At 34.5% G+C, this 21,911-nt stretch overlaps 2 protein-coding genes across 3 annotated transcripts; one reads left to right on the top strand and one right to left on the bottom strand.

The window, feature by feature from the left end:
* The first annotated feature begins 5 nt into the window (after positions 1 to 5).
* On the top strand, positions 6 to 13,993 carry LOC117335734. Of its 2 annotated transcripts, none has more exons than XM_033895920.1 (11): positions 6 to 115; positions 1,835 to 1,930; positions 3,296 to 3,372; positions 5,229 to 5,317; positions 5,496 to 6,286; positions 9,411 to 9,555; positions 9,827 to 9,932; positions 10,535 to 10,636; positions 11,286 to 11,393; positions 11,672 to 11,855; positions 12,252 to 13,993. In XM_033895920.1, exons 1-11 carry the CDS (start codon positions 72 to 74, stop codon positions 12,391 to 12,393), a joined length of 1,884 nt encoding a protein of 627 aa, XP_033751811.1. In that variant the 5' UTR covers positions 6 to 71; the 3' UTR covers positions 12,394 to 13,993. The 2 variants fall into 2 exon arrangements, with proteins under 2 accessions (XP_033751811.1, XP_033751802.1); XM_033895911.1 differs by having other exon boundaries at positions 10,532 to 10,636.
* Positions 13,994 to 16,835: 2,842 nt separating this feature from the next.
* LOC117335712 (tektin-4-like) lies at positions 16,836 to 21,005 on the bottom strand. The gene is made up of 6 exons (XM_033895885.1): positions 20,348 to 21,005; positions 19,771 to 19,841; positions 19,324 to 19,467; positions 18,663 to 18,885; positions 18,202 to 18,356; positions 16,836 to 17,583 (listed from the first exon to the last, which is right to left on the bottom strand). The coding sequence occupies exons 1-6, from the start codon at positions 20,885 to 20,887 to the stop codon at positions 17,367 to 17,369; spliced, it is 1,350 nt and encodes a 449-aa protein (XP_033751776.1). The 5' UTR covers positions 20,888 to 21,005; the 3' UTR covers positions 16,836 to 17,366.
* Positions 21,006 to 21,911: the final 906 nt, after the last annotated feature.

The following is a 21,911-nucleotide window of genomic DNA, read 5'->3' as shown; positions in this document are numbered from 1 at the left end:
AAACGTTTGACAGTGATGACACCCCAAACGACTCTCGTTAAGTTTATTCTTGATGTAGTTAGTTTATACTAATGGCTGCCAAGAGCGATCAGAATTCAATTTTTATCACGGAAAGGTAAAGTGTTACTGTGTATCTCACTGATTACTAAAGATCATAATATGAATGATGGCAAAGCTTTAGAAGAGCGCAGCTATAATCACCTTACTCACTCAGTCTCAGCGTTAATCAGGAAATAAACACAGGGACCTGAGAATTACAGTCTACTAATCTGTACTGTTGTTCAGTTACCAAATTTTCAGATTTTAAGGTTTAAAACAAATATTTTTGGTGGTGGTGGTGATGGTGGGATGGAGGGTTAGTTTAAAGAATAACACAATGCACACTAGGCCATTAATAGGTCCAAATCCACATGCATAATAGTATACTAGACTAAATTACCCCCACGGTTCCACCCACCCATAAAAAAAATGTAAACACCTTGTAACATAGACTGTATTATATCTATAATATTAATAGATATCTGTATTTTGTCAATAAATAGATATATCTTATATCTATATATTATTTCATGTTCTCGATTTTTCAGTGAAAAGATGTGTATATTGTATGGCAAGCCATTTGTGATTTTAGCCTTTTGATTAAGATAATTGTATTTACATGTATATAAGATATCATATACCCTTTATTTAGAAGACAACTAACTGATTAACAGGTTGCATGATATGGTGTCATAGTATGGTACGATGTATAAGCTTTAGGCATAAATGTAATATTTTGTAATGTAGAAACAAGGCATGTATTCTAAACTACAATAATGTATAAGCTTAGAATCGAAGCTTAGGCTAACATCTTTATTCTCATTAAACAGCCCCCTCCCCCTGTACAATGTAACACGTTAGTGCGTTACCTCTACTTACATGTTAAAAAGCACTTTTCTGCATTCAATTTCAACATCCGTTACACTTTTTAACATCCTCCACCTCTCTGCCTCACTATGTGTTTTGTGAGAGCCACTTTCATTTTTTTCATTTTTTTCCCATTAATTTTTAGTGTTCCTCATTAATCAGATCTAGTTGTTAAAGCGAGTTCCACGGGTTCTGATATATTTTCATTGAAATCGACATTTCCTTTTACTTTAAAATATTGAGGAAGCCCCCCCCCCCCCCCCCCCCCAACTGAATGGGTTTTGTTACTATAGTAACCACACAGAGGCTTCTTAATGGTCAAAATTTAAATATTGTCCATTTATGAAAATTTGTATAAAGGATGTATTTAATGGGACTGAATTCAACTGGCTGCCATAGTAACCACATGGAAGCTTCTAATTGGTGGAAATTTAGATATTGTTTTATTTCTATGAAAATTTTGTTTATAGGGTTTTAGGGACTGCAAATTCAACTGCATTGGTTTCGTTGCCATAGAAACCACATTTGCATCTTTAGGAATATGGGAGGCATTTGTGGAACTTCTGAAATGGTTTCCCATTACTATAAGTCCTTGTCACATAAATGCAGTGGGATTTCAACTTAAATTACCAACAATAATCCTGATACATTTTACATGTGCTTAATCTATAACAGGTAGACTTTACCTACCCATTTCGGAAAGCTAAATTGACCTTGACCCTGACTTTACAATTAATATCATATTATTCTACATATAACCTCGTGGGTGGCAGGCGGTATGAGTTGGCCCCTGGAAGACAGTTCTAGTTACAACAGCCAGTTTATATGATTATTTACAGTTACTGAAGTAATTGTCAGTACTTATCTTAAATTATATTTTCAAGTGAAATTGATATCTTTATAATGTACTTGTATCTTTGTTTTTCAGTATAGATATTTTACTGAAGACTCTTGAAGACATAGAAAGAAGAAATGTTTACCTACAGAAGCTTTGTTGTGCAAGAAAAAGCCTGTTCAAACCTTGGTAAAATATATTATAAAACATTGTAAATTTAATAACCATACTGTATATCAGCATCATAGATAAAGACTAATTTCAATCAAATGTGAACCAGAAGTAAAATTACAAGGGGTCAAAATAGATTTCAAAGTAAACTCTTATAGTAATCATGTGTGTTTTATTTATTATGTAATTGTGCATATCATTAATTGTTGATTTTAGTAGGTCAGTAGAGCTAATGTTGTACTGTTTTAACATAAATCAACATTAAATGAAACTTGATTTGATTAATTAAGACTAAGATCACAGGTCCTAGCCTCGTCTGTCAATACATCCAATATATAATCCTTGATTATATATTGGATGTATTGACAGACGAGGCTAGGACCTGTGCTAAGATAGAGAAATATAAATTAGGAGTTTACAAAATGAGAGTGTAGATCAATATATGATTTTAATCTGATTGGGTTGTATTATAAACAGAGGATGAGCTCCCTGGCCTAACAGAGTTAAGGATAATCTTTACTTTAGACTACATTTCCAGTGCAATGGGATTTAACTGATTTGATATGAATCATCTTTGTGCCAATTAATTTCAATGTTACATGATTTTTTTGCCTCCCCTTTGGGACAGAGGGACAGGGCCCAATGGATGTAGAGGTGCCCATGGTGTACACATATATCTTTGAAGTGTGGCCAGGGGTCGAAATTAACTTTTTTCATCACTAGCAATTCATTGTTAATGCCTCAAATTTCCACTAGCAAAATGGAATTTTGAACTAGCAATTTTTATAGCAGTGTTTTCATTAATTTTTATATAAAGAGAAGTAGAGAAAATACAGGAATCACACCACTTATCGGAAAGATTTTGTTCGTCATGAAATGATAATTTCTAATGTTGGTATCTATTTTCCACTTATATTTTCACTATATATGCTTGCATAATATCACATACATGAAAAGATTGTCGTTGAATACATAATAGCAAAAATTTGCAAGTAGAAAAAAATTTAAGTAGCATTTCCTACAATTAAACTGGCATTTTGCTAGTTATAAAGAGCTTATTTTGAACCCTTGTGGTTGCAAAATTATTACTTGGGTATACTTAATGTGTCACATATGCACAAATCCATATGGAATGTAGTGTAAGGTATATTTTGTACCTTGACATGTTAAAGCGAATTAAGGGAAGTAGTGAAGACCTTAAAAGCCTCCTGATGTATTAATAAGAAATAAACCTACATTATTTGTGTTACCTTAAAACTTTTGGTAAAGGGAAAATTCATATATTGGTTCAAAAAGTATTTGAAATGTTGAACTCACTAGAATATGTTATATAAAATCTGTAAATGATATCCTTTATTATTTGTTGATAAATTTCTTGACCAGGCCACGGAAAAGAAATGGTGATACAGAGATAACAGGAAAAGATCGTGATGGTGTCCAGACCAGTGGTCAGCCTCAAGGTAAACTGTGGTCTGAATGTTTTAGATAATGGTCAAGGTGACAGAGCAGTTATTTTAAAACTATATATGCAGTGAAGATTGATGTTTCATCCCCTTAGATAGGAAGATCTCAACCTGAGGGGAATATTTTCAAGTTGCCAAATACATGTAGGTCTTAATTGCAAAGTGATTGGCACATTAAGAATCTTACCCAAGGGTTGAGCTTCCCCCGTCTCACTCCTGAGAGGATGAATTATTTCTCTTATCCTCCTCTGTATCTTACATTGATGTTACATCAATACAAGACAATGCTGATGTGACTTGATTGAATTGTCACTTTGACATTATTGTATTGTTGCTGTGACATCATACATTATTGTATTGTTGTTGTGACGTCATACATTATTGTATTGTTGTTGTGACATCATACATTATTGTATTGTTGTTGTGACGTCATACATTATTGTATTGTTGTTGTGACATCATACATTATTGTATTGTTGCTGTGACATCATACATTATTGTATTGTTGCTGTGACATCATACATTATTGTATTGTTGCTGTGACATCATACATTATTGTATTGTTGTTGTGACGTCATACATTATTGTATTGTTGTTGTGACATCATACATTATTGTATTGTTGCTGTGACGTCATACATTATTGTATTGTTGCTGTGACATCATACATTATTGTATTGTTGTTGTGACGTCATACATTATTGTATTGTTGCTGTGACATCATACATTAGTGTATTTTTGCTGTGACATCATACATTATTGTATTGTTGCTGTGACATCATACATTATTGTATTGTTGTTGTGACGTCATACATTATTGTATTGTTGCTGTGACATCATACATTATTGTATTGTTGTTGTGACGTCATACATTATTGTATTGTTGCTGTGACATCATACATTATTGTATTGTTGTTGTGACATCATACATTATTGTATTGTTGCTGTGACATCATACATTATTGTATTGTTGTTGTGACATCGTACATTATTGTATTGTTGTTGTGACATCATACATTATTGTATTGTTGTTGTGACATCATACATTATTGTATTGTTGCTGTGACATCGTACATTATTGTATTGTTGTTGTGACATCGTACATTATTGTATTGTTGTTGTGACATCATACATTATTGTATTGTTGTTGTGACATCATACATTATTGTATTGTTGTTGTGACGTCATACATTATTGTATTGTTGCTGTGACATCATACATTATTGTATTGTTGCTGTGACATCATACAGTTGTTGAGAATGTGCAATAAATGTGAAGCTTGTCTCAACCCTAAAGTGTGATGAGAAAATCTCACACTGGTAAAATTGTTGATGCTCCTGTCCAAGTAAGAGAAAAGATGCTCCAATATAATAAGCATCCTTATATGTTCCCTTACTTTACAATATTCCCATACAACTGTATATATTTATAGACATTATTAGTCCACTTGTTCCCAAATAACCTCCGCAGTAGCTGGTAGAAGCCAAGAAATGCTAAACATGTATATGTTATTGTTTTTGAAGGAACCTACCAGGTAGCATGCTTCTATAATTACTTTCAACAAATTCTATAAATTCTACTTCCATGTGATAATTTAGGAACTCTTCACATAACTTTTTGTGGAAGTACAGTTACAAAATTTAATGAACTGTACTTTCCTACACAGTTGCAGAATCCATGGAAGTATAGGTGTTCCAACATAAATTTAGAAAAGATTATACTCAATTTCACTGCATCCCAACCAAAGGTAACCTACACATTTAGAAAGCCAGATGGTCATTTGATGTTAATTACAATTGTTAATATCAGCAGGAAGATATTGTAAGTAAATTACTTGTGTTTGTCTGAAACCAGGTACCCTGACATCTGCTGAAAAGTCTGAAATAGCAATGATGGACAAGATGCTCAACAAGGCACAGGCAGCCCGGGAGGTCCAACAAAGGGTAGGTACTTCTTAGGGAATCAACTGTATTCATTTTGTTTATTTGAACATATGCTTAATATCAATGAATCTGTAAAGTATATACATGTACATTTATTATTCTTTCAATGTTTTATTGTCTGGTTTTGCTTCATATCATTATTACAAAGCAAAAAATTTATCTTTTATTTTATTGAAAGATTAAAGAATCTGGACGAAAACAGAAGCCAAACGTTCGAGAGAAAAATGGAGATGGTACCACAAAGCGTTCTGTGGAAATTTCTCATCAGGATTCTGTGAAAAGTGATCCCATCCCTACAGTCTCACCGGTCAACAATCTCACGAGAAAAACTGCAAATGAAAAAGTCACTCATAACCTCAAAAAAGGAACAAACTCTAAGTCTCAAGATCAGGTTACAGCTAAATCTTCAACAACACGCCAAGATCAAGGTCAAATTCAGCGTGGCAGATCTGTTGGGAGGGGGTCTTCCAGTGCTAGTATGCGAGGAGGCAAGAAAGTGGTAGCAGCTCATTTGACAGCACCCTTTCAAACCAACCCGCGTCTTACTGTACCAAAACGACAGGTAGAAAAGCGTATATCTTCGGGAGCTAAGTGTAAAACAGTTAATCCTATACAAAATAGATCTTCTGTCCCATCTAAAAGAACAGCTGTTACTGAACGAAACTCTAGTTCTATACAGAAACAAACTGGGAAGGATAATTATAAATTTGAAAAAGATGATGAAATGACAACAGAGAAATTAGACATGTTTGTTGATGATAAGATCTGTGATGATAAAACTACGTCTGTACACAATAGTAGTATAGAATCTAACCAATCTGAAAAACAAGAAGAGGAAACACATATGATTGCAAAGAACTCCCTAGAGAAATCAGCTGTGGTAGAAAACCTTGAGAACCTCCATGTCAAGGAGGATACAGATACACAAGAGAGAGAAAAGGAAAACAGATTTTGTCTACTTACTGATGGGTTTGTATCTTCAAAATTTACTGCCAACCTTTCTTCAAACATTAGGCTCATATCGTTAATGATTATAATAATTTGCTTTTTGAACAAAAATAATAAACTTCTATAAGTACAGTATCAACATCAACACTGACCAAGAAGTGTTGTTACACCATTACCATGAGTCTGTATTATGAAACATTTTCTTTAGGTTGGTAAGTTGGACCAGTGGAGTGTTTGTACACAGAGATGTCACAATGCTTACCACTTCAATGTACCTAAGTGTAGACTGGTATAGACCTGTAGATTTGATATTACAACACATACACTTACCACCTCAATGTACCTAAGTGTAGACTGGTACAGACCTGTAGATTTGATATTACAACACGTACACTTACCACCTCAATGTACCTTAGTGTAGATTGCTTACCACTTCAATGTACCTAAGTGTAGGCTGGTACAGACCTGTAGATTTGATATTACAACACGTACACTTACCACCTCAATGTACCTTAGTGTAGACTGGTATAGACCTGTAGATTTGATATTACAACACATACACTTTCCACCTCAATGTACATAAGTGTAGGCTGGTACAGACCTGTAGATTTACTATTACAACACATACACTTACCACGTCAATGTACCTAAGTGTAGGCTGGTACAGACCTGTAGATTTACTATTACAACACGTACACTTACCACCTCAATGTACCTAAGTGTAGACTGGTATAGACCTGTTGATTTGATATTACAACACGTACACTTACCACCTCAATGTACCTTAGTGTAGACTGGTACAGACCTGTAGATTTGATATTACAACACGTACACTTACCACCTCAATGTACCTTAGTGTAGACTGGTACAGACCTGTAGATTTGATATTACAACACGTACACTTACCACCTCAATGTACCTAAGTGTAGACTGGTACAGACCTGTAGATTTGATATTACAACACGTACACTTACCACCTCAATGTACCTAAGTGTAGGCTGGTATAGACGTGTTGATTTGATATTACAACACAAACACTTACCACCTCAATGTACCTTAGTGTAGACTGGTACAGACCTGTAGATTTGATATTACAACACGTACACTCACCACCTCAATGTACCTAAGTGTAGGCTGGTACAGACCTGTAGATTTGATATTACAACACGTACACTCACCACCTCAATGTACCTAAGTGTAGGCTGGTACAGACTTGTAGATTTGATATTACAACACGTACACTTACCACCTCAATGTACCTAAGTGTAGACTGGTATAGACCTGTAGATTTGATATTACAACACGTACACTTACCACCTCAATGTACCTAAGTGTAGACTGGTACAGACCTGTAGTTTGATATTACAACACGTACACTTACCACCTCAATCAATCTAAAATTAGACTGCAATACAAGATCTAACGATGCCCCGTAGGAGTTCATCTCATGACCTTTGAGCTCAGCCAATCAGCGCGTCGCCTATGAAATTTTCGGTGTGATTTCATTCTTCGGAAGTATAAATACTTATGTAACGTTCCCGAGGTATTCCGATGGTCGATAGCAACGGTAAACAACATGGCTTCACCCATTCCACCTCACCGAGAACACTTCAACAGATTTATATTTTTACAAACGCGTGCTGCCTGTGAGATTTTTCATTAATCATACAAAAGAGAGAGAGAGAGAGAGAGACAGTGAGGACAGCAAGGTCGTGTAAAAATAGTTTGGTAGGGAATAACGTGTACGGTAACGGTTTTCGAAATCCGGTTGGCAACACAGTCCGTCCTGTTGACTAAGACAATATATAGGCCTTATCGTTTTCTGTTCTTCTTTCAATGTAACGCCCAGGGATTAGCAACTTTTTTTTATTATTGTAGCCATTTGAGTAGTCTACCAAAGTTTGTGAAATTTTGCATATTTCAAATCAAGCGCTGATTTGAGTCTCCAATACTAAGGAGACGCAACCGAAGGCTCGTATAAGGCTGTTTGTCATTGGTTGACTGATGACGTCATTGAACAATTATCATTGGCTTATATTTATAGCTCAAAGGTCATGCTGAGATGACCTCCTACGGGGTGTTGTTAGATCTTGTATTGCAGTGTATCGTAGAGGAACGGAAATTACAAGTCTAATTTTAATTAGATTGCACCTCAATGTACCTAAGTGTAGATTGCTTACCACCTCGATGTACCTAAGTGTAGACTGGTACAGACCTGTAGATTTGATATAACAATACGTACACTTACCACCTCAATGTACCTTAGTGTAGACTGGTACAGACCTGTTGATTTACTATTACAACCTGTACACTTACCACCTCGATGTACCTAAGTGTAGATTGCTTACCACCTCGATGTACCTAAGTGTAGACTGGTGTAAACCTGCTAATTTGATATAACAACACGTACACTTACCACCTCGATGTACCTAAGTGTAGACTGGTACAGACCTGTAGATTTGATATTACAACACGTACACTTACCACCTCAATGTACCTAAGTGTAGATTGCTTACCACCTCAGTGTACATACACTGCACTGGTCATTTTTCTGATAAAAGTGACAGTGTGTAGTTACCAAAATGTCACGCTTAAAATCCAAACTGGTTGTTGTGTTAAACTTGGTAACTTCACATTAACATCATGGTCAGTACATTTAGATTTCAAGAGAAAAGTTTCTTAAATCTTATTACTGTATATGTGAAATCTTTTATTGAATACTATGATACACAATCAAACCTTTCTATAACATTGATTTTGGTTTGGCAATATTTTGGCAATCTGTAGAAAAAAAGATATTATTTGGGAGTAAAGAAAAATAATGGCATACAGGCGATTGGTAAATGAAATGAAGGGTACATGCAAACTTGACCTGGCCCTTGTTTCAGGAAGGTTTATAATAAAAACAACTTTCTTACCAACAGCAATTTTTCCATTAGAAAAGCTATTTTGGTATAGACAAAATATTAACTTTAATATGGAAAATGTCTTATATCCATTATGGATTTTCTATGGAGAATTCGATGAAACTCACAAACAGTGGGTATAGTAATTATAAATTCTCATAAAATTTGCTTCCAATTGTGTTAATGAATACAGATTTTTTACAGAGTTTTATTTTGAAAATGATTTTTAACTTATTAAGGAAGAAGTTGTCCATTCCTGGAAAACTTCGCAGACTCTACGCCAATAATGTAAGACTACGCGAGAAGATAAAACTACAGGGAATGACACAGAAGGTGGATGTCTGTACTAGTCGCCAGGAGTTTGTGGCCAAAGTTGAATCTATGGTAAGTAACGAGGGGAAAATGCAAAGGCAGGATTTATTCGATGTTAATTTTCAATAAACCCCCCTTCCCCACACCAGGTAGAAACCTATTTCTAGAACAGTTTCAAAATATTCTTCTTCTTGAAAATTCTACAATCCATTATTTTCTTTGTTTGAACACAGAAAAAAGTAACAAATGTAACAAAATAAGTAAATAAGTTTCAGTCCTGTGGGACTAGGATGTTGGTACTTACCTTAGAGAACTAACACAAGACTTTGCTTTTTTTTTTTAGTTTGAGCGGAATGAAGCTCAATCTGTGGGGAGGAAAGTGACAGCCATCACCAATATCTACACAAACCTTCTACAGATTCTTTGTGACCTTGACCTCCATGAAACAGGTCAGTTTAGTATCATACTACACCACATATATTTATTTACTTCATTTTAACACATTAATCCCAGTTGTAACAGCATGCTGAGCACATAACCTTATGTATAGGTTAATACCTGAGTATTTATATTGTCCAATCAGAATGACCTATCATATTTACCTCCAGTCATCATAATAACAGGAAAGTCATTATTCCTTTCAGGAACATGTAGGGGTAGGTTGAAAATTTTTTGTAAAAAGAGTGATCATTGATTACTTCAGGCCAATCAGTTACCCATAGTTATGTGTCCATGGAAAAGCTTGATTAATAAATATTGTATCCATCACACCTTAACAATGAATATATATGAAAGCTATCCTTCTACAGGAAACATCTTCATGGGATGAATACTGCCAATCTATTTCTTTCTGGTTATACTGGATGTTTTTCAATAGATTTTCATATCAAAACTTGAATTCTAGAAAAATGTACTCCTGAGGATGATAGGAAAATCAGGAGCAATTTACTTTATTTTTACATGCCATTGGTGATGTGGTGAACTGTTGGTGTGTAATATTGTAGTATTGTACACCGTATATATGGTCACTTGTTTTCTTTTTGAACAGCAGATAACTGGTCCTGTTATGATGTATTACGTGCCAAAAGTCTTGTGGAGTTTATATTGACTGTTTTCTACAAAACTGAAGAAGAACGGCTGAAGTTTAATCCAGGTGTGTTCAGTTGGTTAATAAACAAAATATAAAACAAACCAAATATCGAAACACATGACAATATAACAAATTCAGTTAAAACATGAACTGTTTGTTTTATAGGATAGCCTTTATTGCTCGTTATATCTTAAACTGGCTTGCCCGAGGGTCTAGTGAGCTTATGCTGTGGTGCCACACCATTCTTCATCCATCTGATGTAAAGTTTCCATTTGAATGTCTCCAAGTACATTGTATATATAAGGAAATGACCTTGAACCACATTAAATGTCATAGGAGTCAATTTTTTTTTGATATATTGAAAGACAGCTATAGAGAATCAGTGAATACCATGTGTGTGATGCAGGTCCATTGGGCCTCTTTTTTTATGACCGTATGTGGTAATGCCCTATTTTTTTTTTTTTTCATCTGTAACAAATTGGTATATTTTGATTATAATAACATCTTGTAGACAATTTTATTGAGCCATCTATCTCCTTAGTTCAGTTAGACTTTTTGGCTGTAACGAATTTCTTGCTTATTGTTTGCATCACTGACAGCATGTAAAAATTAGATATGTGTTGCTTGTAATAATTTTAGAAAACCCCAAAGAATGGCCAAATGTTTTAGGTTGTCTTCATGTCTTAAGTTGTTGTTTTTTTCATTTGTTTAGATGTGTTATCAAGCATTTCCTGTGAGGGGAGACAACCCAGAAGGGTTGTGAACCCTCCCAAAGTTTCTTTTACATCACAATTCTGGTTACCAGCTTCAATCAAAATGGGTAAGATGGAACTGGGTATTTTTTGTTTAGTTTTTTAAGCCAATAGTCCTAAAAGGTTTTTATAGATTAATTCTGGTAATATCTAGAATTATAAGACAGCTAGCAGTCCATGCAAGCTGAGGAATGAAATTTAAATGTTTCCCAGGTCTAGATTTAGTTTGTTGTATGCCATTGCCGTAAGATACTATAAAATATGTCAAATATAGCACTAGGAGGTAATTTTGGTCAATCACCACTGCTCTTTAAGGGTACATTGAAATGGTTCCATTTCCTTTCAGATCCTTGTCTTTATAATGCCTTGTCCAGACCTCACAATTGCTTGCAATACAAAAGTTCAAAAGATCTTGACCGATACACGGCCCTTGTGTTCCAAATCCAGTATGAGCAGCTGCAGTTACGACTTTTGGATACCATAGCAACTAAAGTGTTACCATTGATGAGATGTGGACACTACAAACCCAGGTGAAGAGAGTAAAATTGTTCCAAAATAGGGAAATTCCTGTAACGGTGGGGACGGGGTGTATTAATTTCTATAAACTAAACACCAGCAGCTGTACAGTATAGAATTTTGCAGGAGTGTAGATAACTCTCTTATCTTTTAGATTTCATATATGGAGCATTCTTACAGAAATATTGTTATATGTTATGTTCCTTTATGATTATGATGTATAAAGCTTATCAGATTGTGTAAGGGTGATTGTATATATTATCAGGATGCTTGATTCATCTATTAGGTCTTGCATTGCATATAAGAAATTATTTCTAAAGTAAATTTAATGCAAAGTAAATAATTATAGAAAGACAATAAATGTCTATTTCCAAAAACAAAATAAAATGTGTGTTTTTGTTGTGTTACAGTGAGACAATATGGATGTTCCGATCCCTGTATTCTGTGCTGACCTCAAACAAGTCTTTCCCTGTGATGGTAAAGGATACAATTCAGGAGCTGGAGGAATCTCCCCGAAAATGCCTGAACTTTTATGAACTGATCAAATCCTAATATCCTGTATACTTTCTTTGTTACTAAAAATAGAAATATCTAATTCCTATTACTGAAATATCTTTTGAATATATAAGATTATGCATAGATGAATAAGATCATGTTCCTTTTGGTAACCGACTCACAGCAAAATTCTCTGCAAATCTGAACTGCTAAGATACAACATTAATAGCTAGCAAGGATAAATATATTTATTATGTTGCACATAGAACAATTTAATTTATGGGTGTTCCCATGAGTTTAGACTTCATTGTTAATGTAAGTTTAGTGAAACTTATACAAATTATATGTTGGGTCTAGATTTTAGAGTAGAATACTATATACACACACACTTCGATATCATTACACTGTTGTAGTTTTACAGTAGATGGCCTGCTCAGTAACAGCAGTTGCCGACCTCTAATTTCTTATTATCACTTGGCTAATTTCAGTGCTGTACTTCCATTGTTCTCAATATTCTTTGTTGTTTGCTTAATATTTTAGTAAGTTTAACTTGAAAAGATATTTCATATTAGTTTGTGCAATTATTTCCACAAAAACTTATAACAATACATGTTAACGACCTATTAACAGGCAAGGTCATTTAAGGACATGCCTGGTTTTGGAGGTGGAGGAAAGCTGCAGTACCCAGAAAAAAAAACACTTGCCTATGGTCAGTATATCAGGCAACTGCCAAATGCGGGTTACTTTTCCTCAGAAACTTCGTGGATCTTTCTCAAATTTCACATAGTTTCTACCTGGTCCTTAGATGTGTGTGTTCCATTTTGCAATTGATCAGAAAACGGTTAAGATGGCTGACAGTTTAAGTTTGGTATCGCTATTTCTCAGAACATTCTTATGAATCTTTCTTGAATTTCATTTAGATTCCAATTGGATTATTTGAAGTTAGTTAATCCTATTTGAGTTTGTGATGGATATTTCTCAGATTTAATATGTAGGTTCCTCTTGTTTTTTAAATGATCAAAAGGAAGAATAGAAAAGTAGAGAAAAGATCTGCAGTCTTACAGAGATCCAAAAAAGGTCATTTGAAGGTGGGCACCAAGATCACTCTGGGATTGCTTGCTCTGTTTTCAAACACAGAATGTTTACATCCACAGAAATTCAAATTCATCATAACTAATCAATTTAAATGGAACTCTAACGTTTGTAAAGAATCACTTTTTAAAATTACTTTACATCCAGTGTCACTGGCCAAAGAGACTTGGCACAATTTTCCAAACGAAAGTCCATATATATATACACGATGATATATGGACTGTCGTTTGGAAAATAGTGCCAAGCCCCTGTGTCAATGGCAGTGACATTGTTCACTCCTCTCCTCCATTTTAGTTTTATATCAGCATGTTGCATGAAAGATAATTTCTGTTCATACTTTGGAACTTTGTACTTTTTAACATGAAAAAATGGTATTGTCAACATGGCCCAATCAGAATCATTTTCCTGGTACATGTACAATGTACCAGGATGTATGGGATTGTTAAATTTTATTTTCTGTTAAAACATTTGTAGTACATTTACTGTTAATTATAATTACATACATGTACCAGGTACCAATACATAATAATATATACATTTGTTTAATATTTCATGAACATTTTAAATAAATTATTATGTTGAATCAAATAAGTCTTGTATGATTTTATATTGGCCCAATGCAATGTTTTAAACATTGGATAGTATGCAATCTGATTTATATCTGATAAATTTTGTTCTGGACTGTATAATATAGGTCAAATTGAAGGAATGGTCTACCCAAGTCCGGTTTGTGTGGGTACCTGATTAGAGAACCTGACTACTTTCGTAACAATTGTAACTCTTCAGAGGTGTAGCTTGACGCTCTCTAATATAGGCTGTGGAGGGTGGCGCAGCGTGGCAGGGGTGGCATGGTGGTGTAGGGTGGCGCAGTCCCGTGAGGAGTTGCGCAAAGTTGTTGTCAGATGGCGTGGAGTAGTATTTTGCAACAGTTATGAATTATCATCCTCTGTCTCTCGCACCATCATTATCAACTAGGGTCAACTTAAACCGAAAAGCTCCAACATTGAATACCCACCCACTAAAGCGGCTAAAAGAGTTAAACAAACGACCACTGCAATGACACTCTACAAAGAAGCTTGGAATAGTTTCTTTAGCATGCTTCAATCACAATACCTGGCGGACTACTTAAAGGAGAGCCTCCAGCGCAACATGCCGCCCAATGGCCTCATCATACACTTGTACCCCAGTAATATCCAAGACCAGACCTTCCTAACCACCTGGAAGTAGATCTTGAGCCAAATCGCTACTATAGTCTGCCATTCCACAAACAAAAGTAAACGCTTTGTTAGCACACACACACCAAACATAAGTACACATGCTAACTTAGAGGATGCTGCACAACCAAAAACCTGGTCTGCCTCGTCACATGCTCTAAATGCAAAGAACAATATGTAGGAGAAACTAAACGAAAAATCTGCTTTAACATCGATGCATGAACACCTACAGGACATTAGAATATAAAGAGACAGTTTAGTAGCATTACACTTCAGCCTTGAATCCTATTCATTAGAGTAGGAGGGATCAATCACAACAGTCAGAAGGACCTCATTGGTTCATTGTTTATTGTCTATCTACCTGTTTCGCCTTATTGAGGCTTCATCAGGATGTAGAATATCAAAGTCATTCATATCCTGGACCCTCTGAATTTACCTCCCGTAGGAGAAAATCAGAATACTACTGGACACGGCACTACACACTCTGACACCACTGGGGATCAATGTCCAAGGGTAACATTGCATTCTCAGACATTTCTTCATAATCTTGATTTATTTCATATATTTGCCATTGTATGGTAACTACTAAATACGTTATATATGACTAACAAATTCAAATGACATTCAGGTCCCTATGAATGGCATGCTTCAATTCTGAATCATTGATTTCATACGGGTAATTGTTATTTAAGCGATTTATGTTGAAGTTGAATTGTCAGGTTGGCATTCTATCAGTTCAATGCCAATCAATGAATAAATTTCATCAAGATTGATGTCATAATAGGGTTTCATATTTGTTGTTGCAAGGTATCATTAATTTATGTATAAATCAAATTCTCACTCAATTTAGATATGGTCTTAAATCTAGATTCCTGAGCCCAATAATTATTAATTTTTTATTCATCATTCAAATTTCACTCATATTTTGGGTGATCTATTGTAATCACCTACTGTATCGATCCATCTGTCAGCACTTTTATTTCAGTGCAATAACTTGAGTTCCTAATGGGCCAATCAAACTCAAACTTCAAACAATGCTTTCTTATTGAAAGTGCTTGATTTTCTGTGTCAAAGGTCAAGGTCACTGTTGCTTAATATAGATAATCAGTTTCCGTGCAATAACTTAGTTTGCTTTTGCCAATCAAACTGACTCTTCATACACTGCTTCTTTCTTAAAGTGCTTGCTTGCAAATGCTTTTAAGCATTGAAGGTCAAAGATCAAGGTCACACTTACTTTAGATAGAAATCAAGTGCTCACAGGTATTAGCTCCATATTCTACTGTCAAAAATGTATTCGTTATTATGTGTTTTGTTGGCTTATAGTTGTATAGCAGAGTACACATAAGGTTTCCAGTAATCTGTCAGTTTAAAAACTTCCTTAAGGTCAACATCAAGGTAGCTGTTACTAAAACTAGAAAATACCTGCAAGATAAAAATGCCCCTGCTGCCACTCGACAGCCCAAAATCAGCAGTTCCTGAGATTAGCTAGTTACATTTCATATCAATGGAACAGGAGAGACATGAGTAACTTTTGGTTTGGTTTATTTTGTTTAACGTCCTATTAACAGCCAGGGTCATTTAAGGACGTGCCAGGTTTTGGAGATGGAGGAAAGCTGGAGTACCCGGAGAAAAACCACCGGCCTACGGTCAGTACCTGGCAACTGCCCAACGTAGACATAAATTAAACATTTTAACTAGGAATGTATTTTAAAGTAGATCATATAAGGCCCTTACTGAAGGCAAAATGTTCTGAAGTATCACATGCATGATGATACTCTGTCAAAATACAAATGTGCAATGGGAATTTAAAAAGTGGCCAATGTTATGGTCAAGGTCATAGTATAATTTGTATGTTACAGCATATTTAAGAAGAAATTCTATGTCAGTGTATGACTTGGGGTAGTTCAGGTATAGACACAGACACACTGCAGGGCCCTCACTGACTTGTCTGTAATCTAGGGTTTTATGTTAAATTTCATCTCAATATATAGATGCTTTCTGTTTAACTGTGTTGTTACTGTTGAAGTATCACCAAGCAAATGTTAATGGATTTTTGATATCCCATGTAGCCGAGTTTTCTCTGGCCCTGACACCATGTCTGGTGTAGGCTCAGGCCAGAGAAAACTCGGGCTAAATCCCATGGAACCACGGCAATTCAGTCAAGCTTGATAAAAAACATGAAAACAAATCATGCCAAATATGATATTTTATTCACATTACAACTATGATATATTATGTATTCAGCCCACCATTGCAACAAACCTCTTATGAAGATTTACATGTATTTACATCACATAATAATTTACATATATATATATATAGTATCACAGTATTTTTGTCCACAAATTTTGTAGAAAATCCTCTTAATTACTTTTTTATGAAAATCTTTTAAAAAGAGCAAAAAAAATTAAAAAATAGGAAATAACTTTTCAGTTTTATTGTTTGACTATTTGAGAAATAAACACAACTCTGTTTGAATCCTGTTACTGGATTGAGAGAACGTATAAAAGAACACACATGATTCAGAGCAAAAATTGATGAGTCTCCATTTAAGGATAATGATGTGCAGTGCAAAACTGTCGATCAAAGAAGCTTGGCATGATACATAAATTGACAGTGTTTATTGGGTGATTTGGATATAAGTTAGCAAGATTTCAGGCCAGGGCACCCTGAATACTGATAAGGAAAAATGTCAACAGACAACATTTGAAAGTGTTCTTAAATTTACTGGTATCCCTGCAGTTTCAGGGTGGTTGGGTACCTGGTTCGTACGGTCACACATTTGTCTCTATCAATAAAAATGCTGTTTTTCTTGGTAGAAATTTCCTTTTCCAGTGCCATCCTGTTGTCTTGAAGATCCTTACGTGAATTCTCAGAGTTGTTCAACCTCTCTGTCAGGGCATCAATGGATTGACTGATCTCGTTAACTTCGCCGACCAATCTACAATGCAAAATAATTAACAATAACAAATGAATGAAATATCGACGTTTTCCATGAAATACCTCAAATGGCATTGAAGAAAAGAAAAAAAACAATGCTGTGTGCTGTGATATGATGTCTACCAGTAAATGATTTCATATTAGAATAAAATCAAAGCCAGAGGAATTCAACAATAATTATTTATTTTTCAAAAACGTTTTATGGAGGATATATGATTCATATTAAAAGAGACTGTGTCATTTACTGATTCTTTATACTGTTCTGGTTTTTAAAAATCATTTATTTCATAAATTTTTCATAATATATTTTGTTTTAGATAATATATTGTGCACAACATTTTTATTTTAAAGAAAAATAACATATTTTCAAAGTGATCAAAAATGAAAGGAAATGTCAAACTAGCACTTCCCAACATTTATTTTTAATGCCATAGAAATTTAGACTTTCTGTATATAATTGAAAATAATGAAATAAAAAAAAAAAATTCCTTTTTCAATTCAGAAAAAAAAAGACTAAAAGAAATTTGGGTCATCATTTTATAGAGTATCAATGAAAAATAATATACAATATACTGTGTGAAATAATTTGAGGTGCTTTACATTTTTTACTAGAACTTACTTGTATTGCACTGGATCACGGCAGAGCTCGACTCCAGGCCGGAATGTCCTGTTGTCCAATCTTGTCTGAGATACCTTCATGGGATTCTCCTTATCGCGGATAGCTTTCCTAAGCATATCTATGTTCTTTTCCATTTGAGCAATTTCATCACAAATCTGAAGCATAAGTCACACTGAATAAGTTATCAACATTCAAACATACCTTGTAACTAAAACTTGTCTTATAATGGATCAAACAGTCAACCTTCAAATAAGGCATCAATATTCACACAATGAAATTGAAAGGAAATTATGATAACTACATGTATATAATGTTTCGATTGTAAAAATAAATTGACAAAAAAGAACATTTGCTGCTATTACCAAGAAAAAAAGAAACAGATTAAAACATTTATGGTATATAACTAAGAGTTGCTTTCTGCTCACAGGAATCTTGTACTTTCCATTTTTTTGCTTTTTTACCTTTTGAAGGTTTTCCTCCATCTTTGTCTTAGCATCTTCCATTTCTTCAATTCTCTTCTGGAAGTTGAGGTCGACAGTATCACATTGTTCCCTCATATCACGAGATGTATCCTCCAGAATATTATCGATCAGTTGTCTAAGCTGGATGGAGGCCATCCTCTCGTGTTCAGCCCTCACTATGTTATCATGTGTGTACTGTGCCCAGGACTCAGGTGTTGACTGACTGTTTCAACGGATCAAATATTGTTAATAAACATGATTTTTAATTAAATGAAGTAAGAAATCAAGCAATCTGCATTTAATTTCATTTTCAAAGATGATTCAATATTTACACAAAAACATCCCAGTTAATTCCACTAATATGACACTCCAGTGTATAGGACATGTTACTAAACTTATTTTTTACCAAAATATTTTTTACCAAAATATGTATGTAAGCTATCAAAATTGTCAGCACCTGTCATCAAGCCTAGTGATCTAAACATGAGATTTAACACCCATGATTAAGGTATGAAGTGAATAGTATATTTGAATTGGCACACTCCAAACAGTAAAAGGAACATCTGTGGTAATTATTAAATATCATTTAAACTCTTCATTAAATGATGAATTAAATCAACAACAACCTGTTTGTTAATTGAAAATTTCTACAGGTTCTTACATTTCTTCAAATTTTGCTGCTCCTGAATAAAATTGTTTATTTGTGTGACCATTTCTCAGAGCACCAGAACATGTGTCAATTTCTAGGGAATCTTTCTTATCACTCCAGTCCATCTCCAAGTTCTGTTTTGCTTCTCGGTTCAATCTATGAAAAAAGTAATGATATCATTATTTTACTTGTATCAAATATAATATTGATAAGATCTATAAGAGGTATAAGCTTACCTGTTTAATGGTTCATATAAATGTTAAACATCTTAATAATGCCACTTGAGCTGTTTGTTTATTTGAGTTGTTATATGTGTGAATGTCATGTGACATCACACTTCAGTGAGTTCTAAGCTGTAAAACAGCATAACCAACCTAAGCATTTATTAATATCAAATATGTCATTTTTGGTACCAAAACATATTTATAAGTATACACTAGTTGATGCAGTCTTACTTACTTAATCTGTTTTTCAGCTTGGTCTGTGGTCTTCCTAAGCAAATCTTGTACATTGTTAATCATTTCTACCTCCTTAAAAAAAAAAATATATATATATAAATTCATTTGTATACAACTGTGTGACTGATTTATATCAATTAAAATGTATAATAGGCCTAACCCACCTGAAATATAAACAGCGGGAAGGAATATAAAACAGGAAATCTTCAGGTTCAGGAAAGGGCTAGTAATACTACTAGTAGGCAACAGTCCAATCCCTTTTGTTAATACTTAACTATAATACTTTTCTATGTAAGAATACTTTTTATATTTGTTGTGATGGCAATGAAATATTTTGAAATGAAATGAGATACAGGATAGGCCTATTTGATAGAGATATAGGGTAAGTCTACTGATACTAGGAAAACTAGATTAATTTTTTTTTAATTTAATGTAAAGCACTCAATATTGTACTGTGAACATCTTAATAGGCGACAAGAACATAACCGCTCGATTATAAACAAATAGTTATTTTAAAGTTAAATTTAAAACACCACACAATCAATCGATTTTGGTGAATAGAATGTACTGTTACGTACCTTTAACAGAGCCAATTCAACACTGTCTTGGACTAGGTCAACTCCCGTGCGCCTCTGACGACAGTTGAGATTATCTGTCGAGATGTGCAGGGGGATTTCTGTGGCTCGAGTTGCGTTCTCGAGACGTTTTTTCTGATCTAGAAGCACATCTGTTTCTGCAATTACATCACGAATCTCCCTTTCCAATTCGAATTTCCAGAAGTTAATGTCCTGAATTCGTTCTCCTAATTTTTTCGTGACCTCCGCCTGTGTTTTGTTGGTGGTTGATTCCGTTTCGTTGGCACACCTTTTAGATTCGTGTCGGATCCTCTCTGCATTATCACGGTCGGCAAAAGAATGATAATATTTTCCATAGTTGCTTTCGTGCCACTCGTTTGGAGAATATTTCGAAGCTCTGAATCCCATCGTCGATATCCCCATATCATTTCCAGTGTTGCCAGTGTAAGTGGTCTCCATCTCCGCTCTGGGCGGTGGAGGCTGCAAATTCGGCTTTTCAGGGGGAATCTCCCTGCTCATAAGAGTTGTTACAGCAGCAGCCATTGTGTGTGTGGTCCTCCTTTCACTCCCTCCTGCTTGTCGTTTGGGTTTCCGTCGAACACGTTATCAACACTACCCAAACACTTACTAACACAACCGTTGTGGGTTGTTGCTATGGAGCGGTCTGTTTCCTGTTGCAGGTCACGTGATAGAAACGAGGGGCAATAACTCTGACCAAAATCAGGGATAAGATCATACCTGTAGGTTTAGATACAGTATATATTACGGAAGTGTGTCACTTGATCGTAAACATTCTGTTGTCTGTCATCTGCCATTCATTTAGAATTGAAATATATTTTAATGGATATTGTATTAAATTTCAACAAACTCTATAAAAAACATTTTTGTTTTGATAATTATCTTATTTTCTTTTCTTGTTTTGAAACATTTTGCTGAAAGGAAACACCACTTCTGAAAAATTATTTAACAAACGAGAGATCCAAGAGGGATCATCTTTGCTTTATTTTTTTATTTCTAACCCTATTAGATAGTGATGATAACGTGTTCTAAAATTCTTAAGTAACATCAATACGTCCTATAAAAGTGAGAGTGTAATTCAGTCTCCTCAAGAGAATAGCAAAGTGTATTAAGAAACATTTTTTTTGTCCCAATATTTAAAATGGCCACTGGAGGCCATCTTAATTATTGTTTAATCAGCCTAAATGTAAACGTAATTTAAATGTATTACAAATATAAAACTCACAATGTCGTAATGAACATGTATAGATCTCAAGTAATAGAGCTAAAACAAGCTCCAAAGTTCAAAAAAAAAAAAAAAATAGCAAAAAAGTATAGCAGTAAAGTAATAGTTATAGTAATAGTAGTAGTAGTAGTAGTAGTATTTTTTAGTTATGGTTCTTATCGGAAAACCTGTTTATAGTGACCAGTTGCAATAGCAACCATAATTTTGAGAAAAATAAAGTGGCATGCACATCTACACATGATAATTAATATTTGTGTGAAGTTTCATCGGAATTGGCCCATCAGTTTAGGAGGAGTTGTCCGGACAAAATGCGTCTACAGACGG

Source organism: Pecten maximus, chromosome 1 (assembly GCF_902652985.1).
Source record: "Pecten maximus chromosome 1, xPecMax1.1, whole genome shotgun sequence".
NCBI classification, from domain to species: Eukaryota; Metazoa; Mollusca; class Bivalvia; order Pectinida; family Pectinidae; genus Pecten; species Pecten maximus.
Note: the sequence above shows the minus strand (reverse complement) of the source record. Positions and strands in the feature narration are given on the sequence as shown.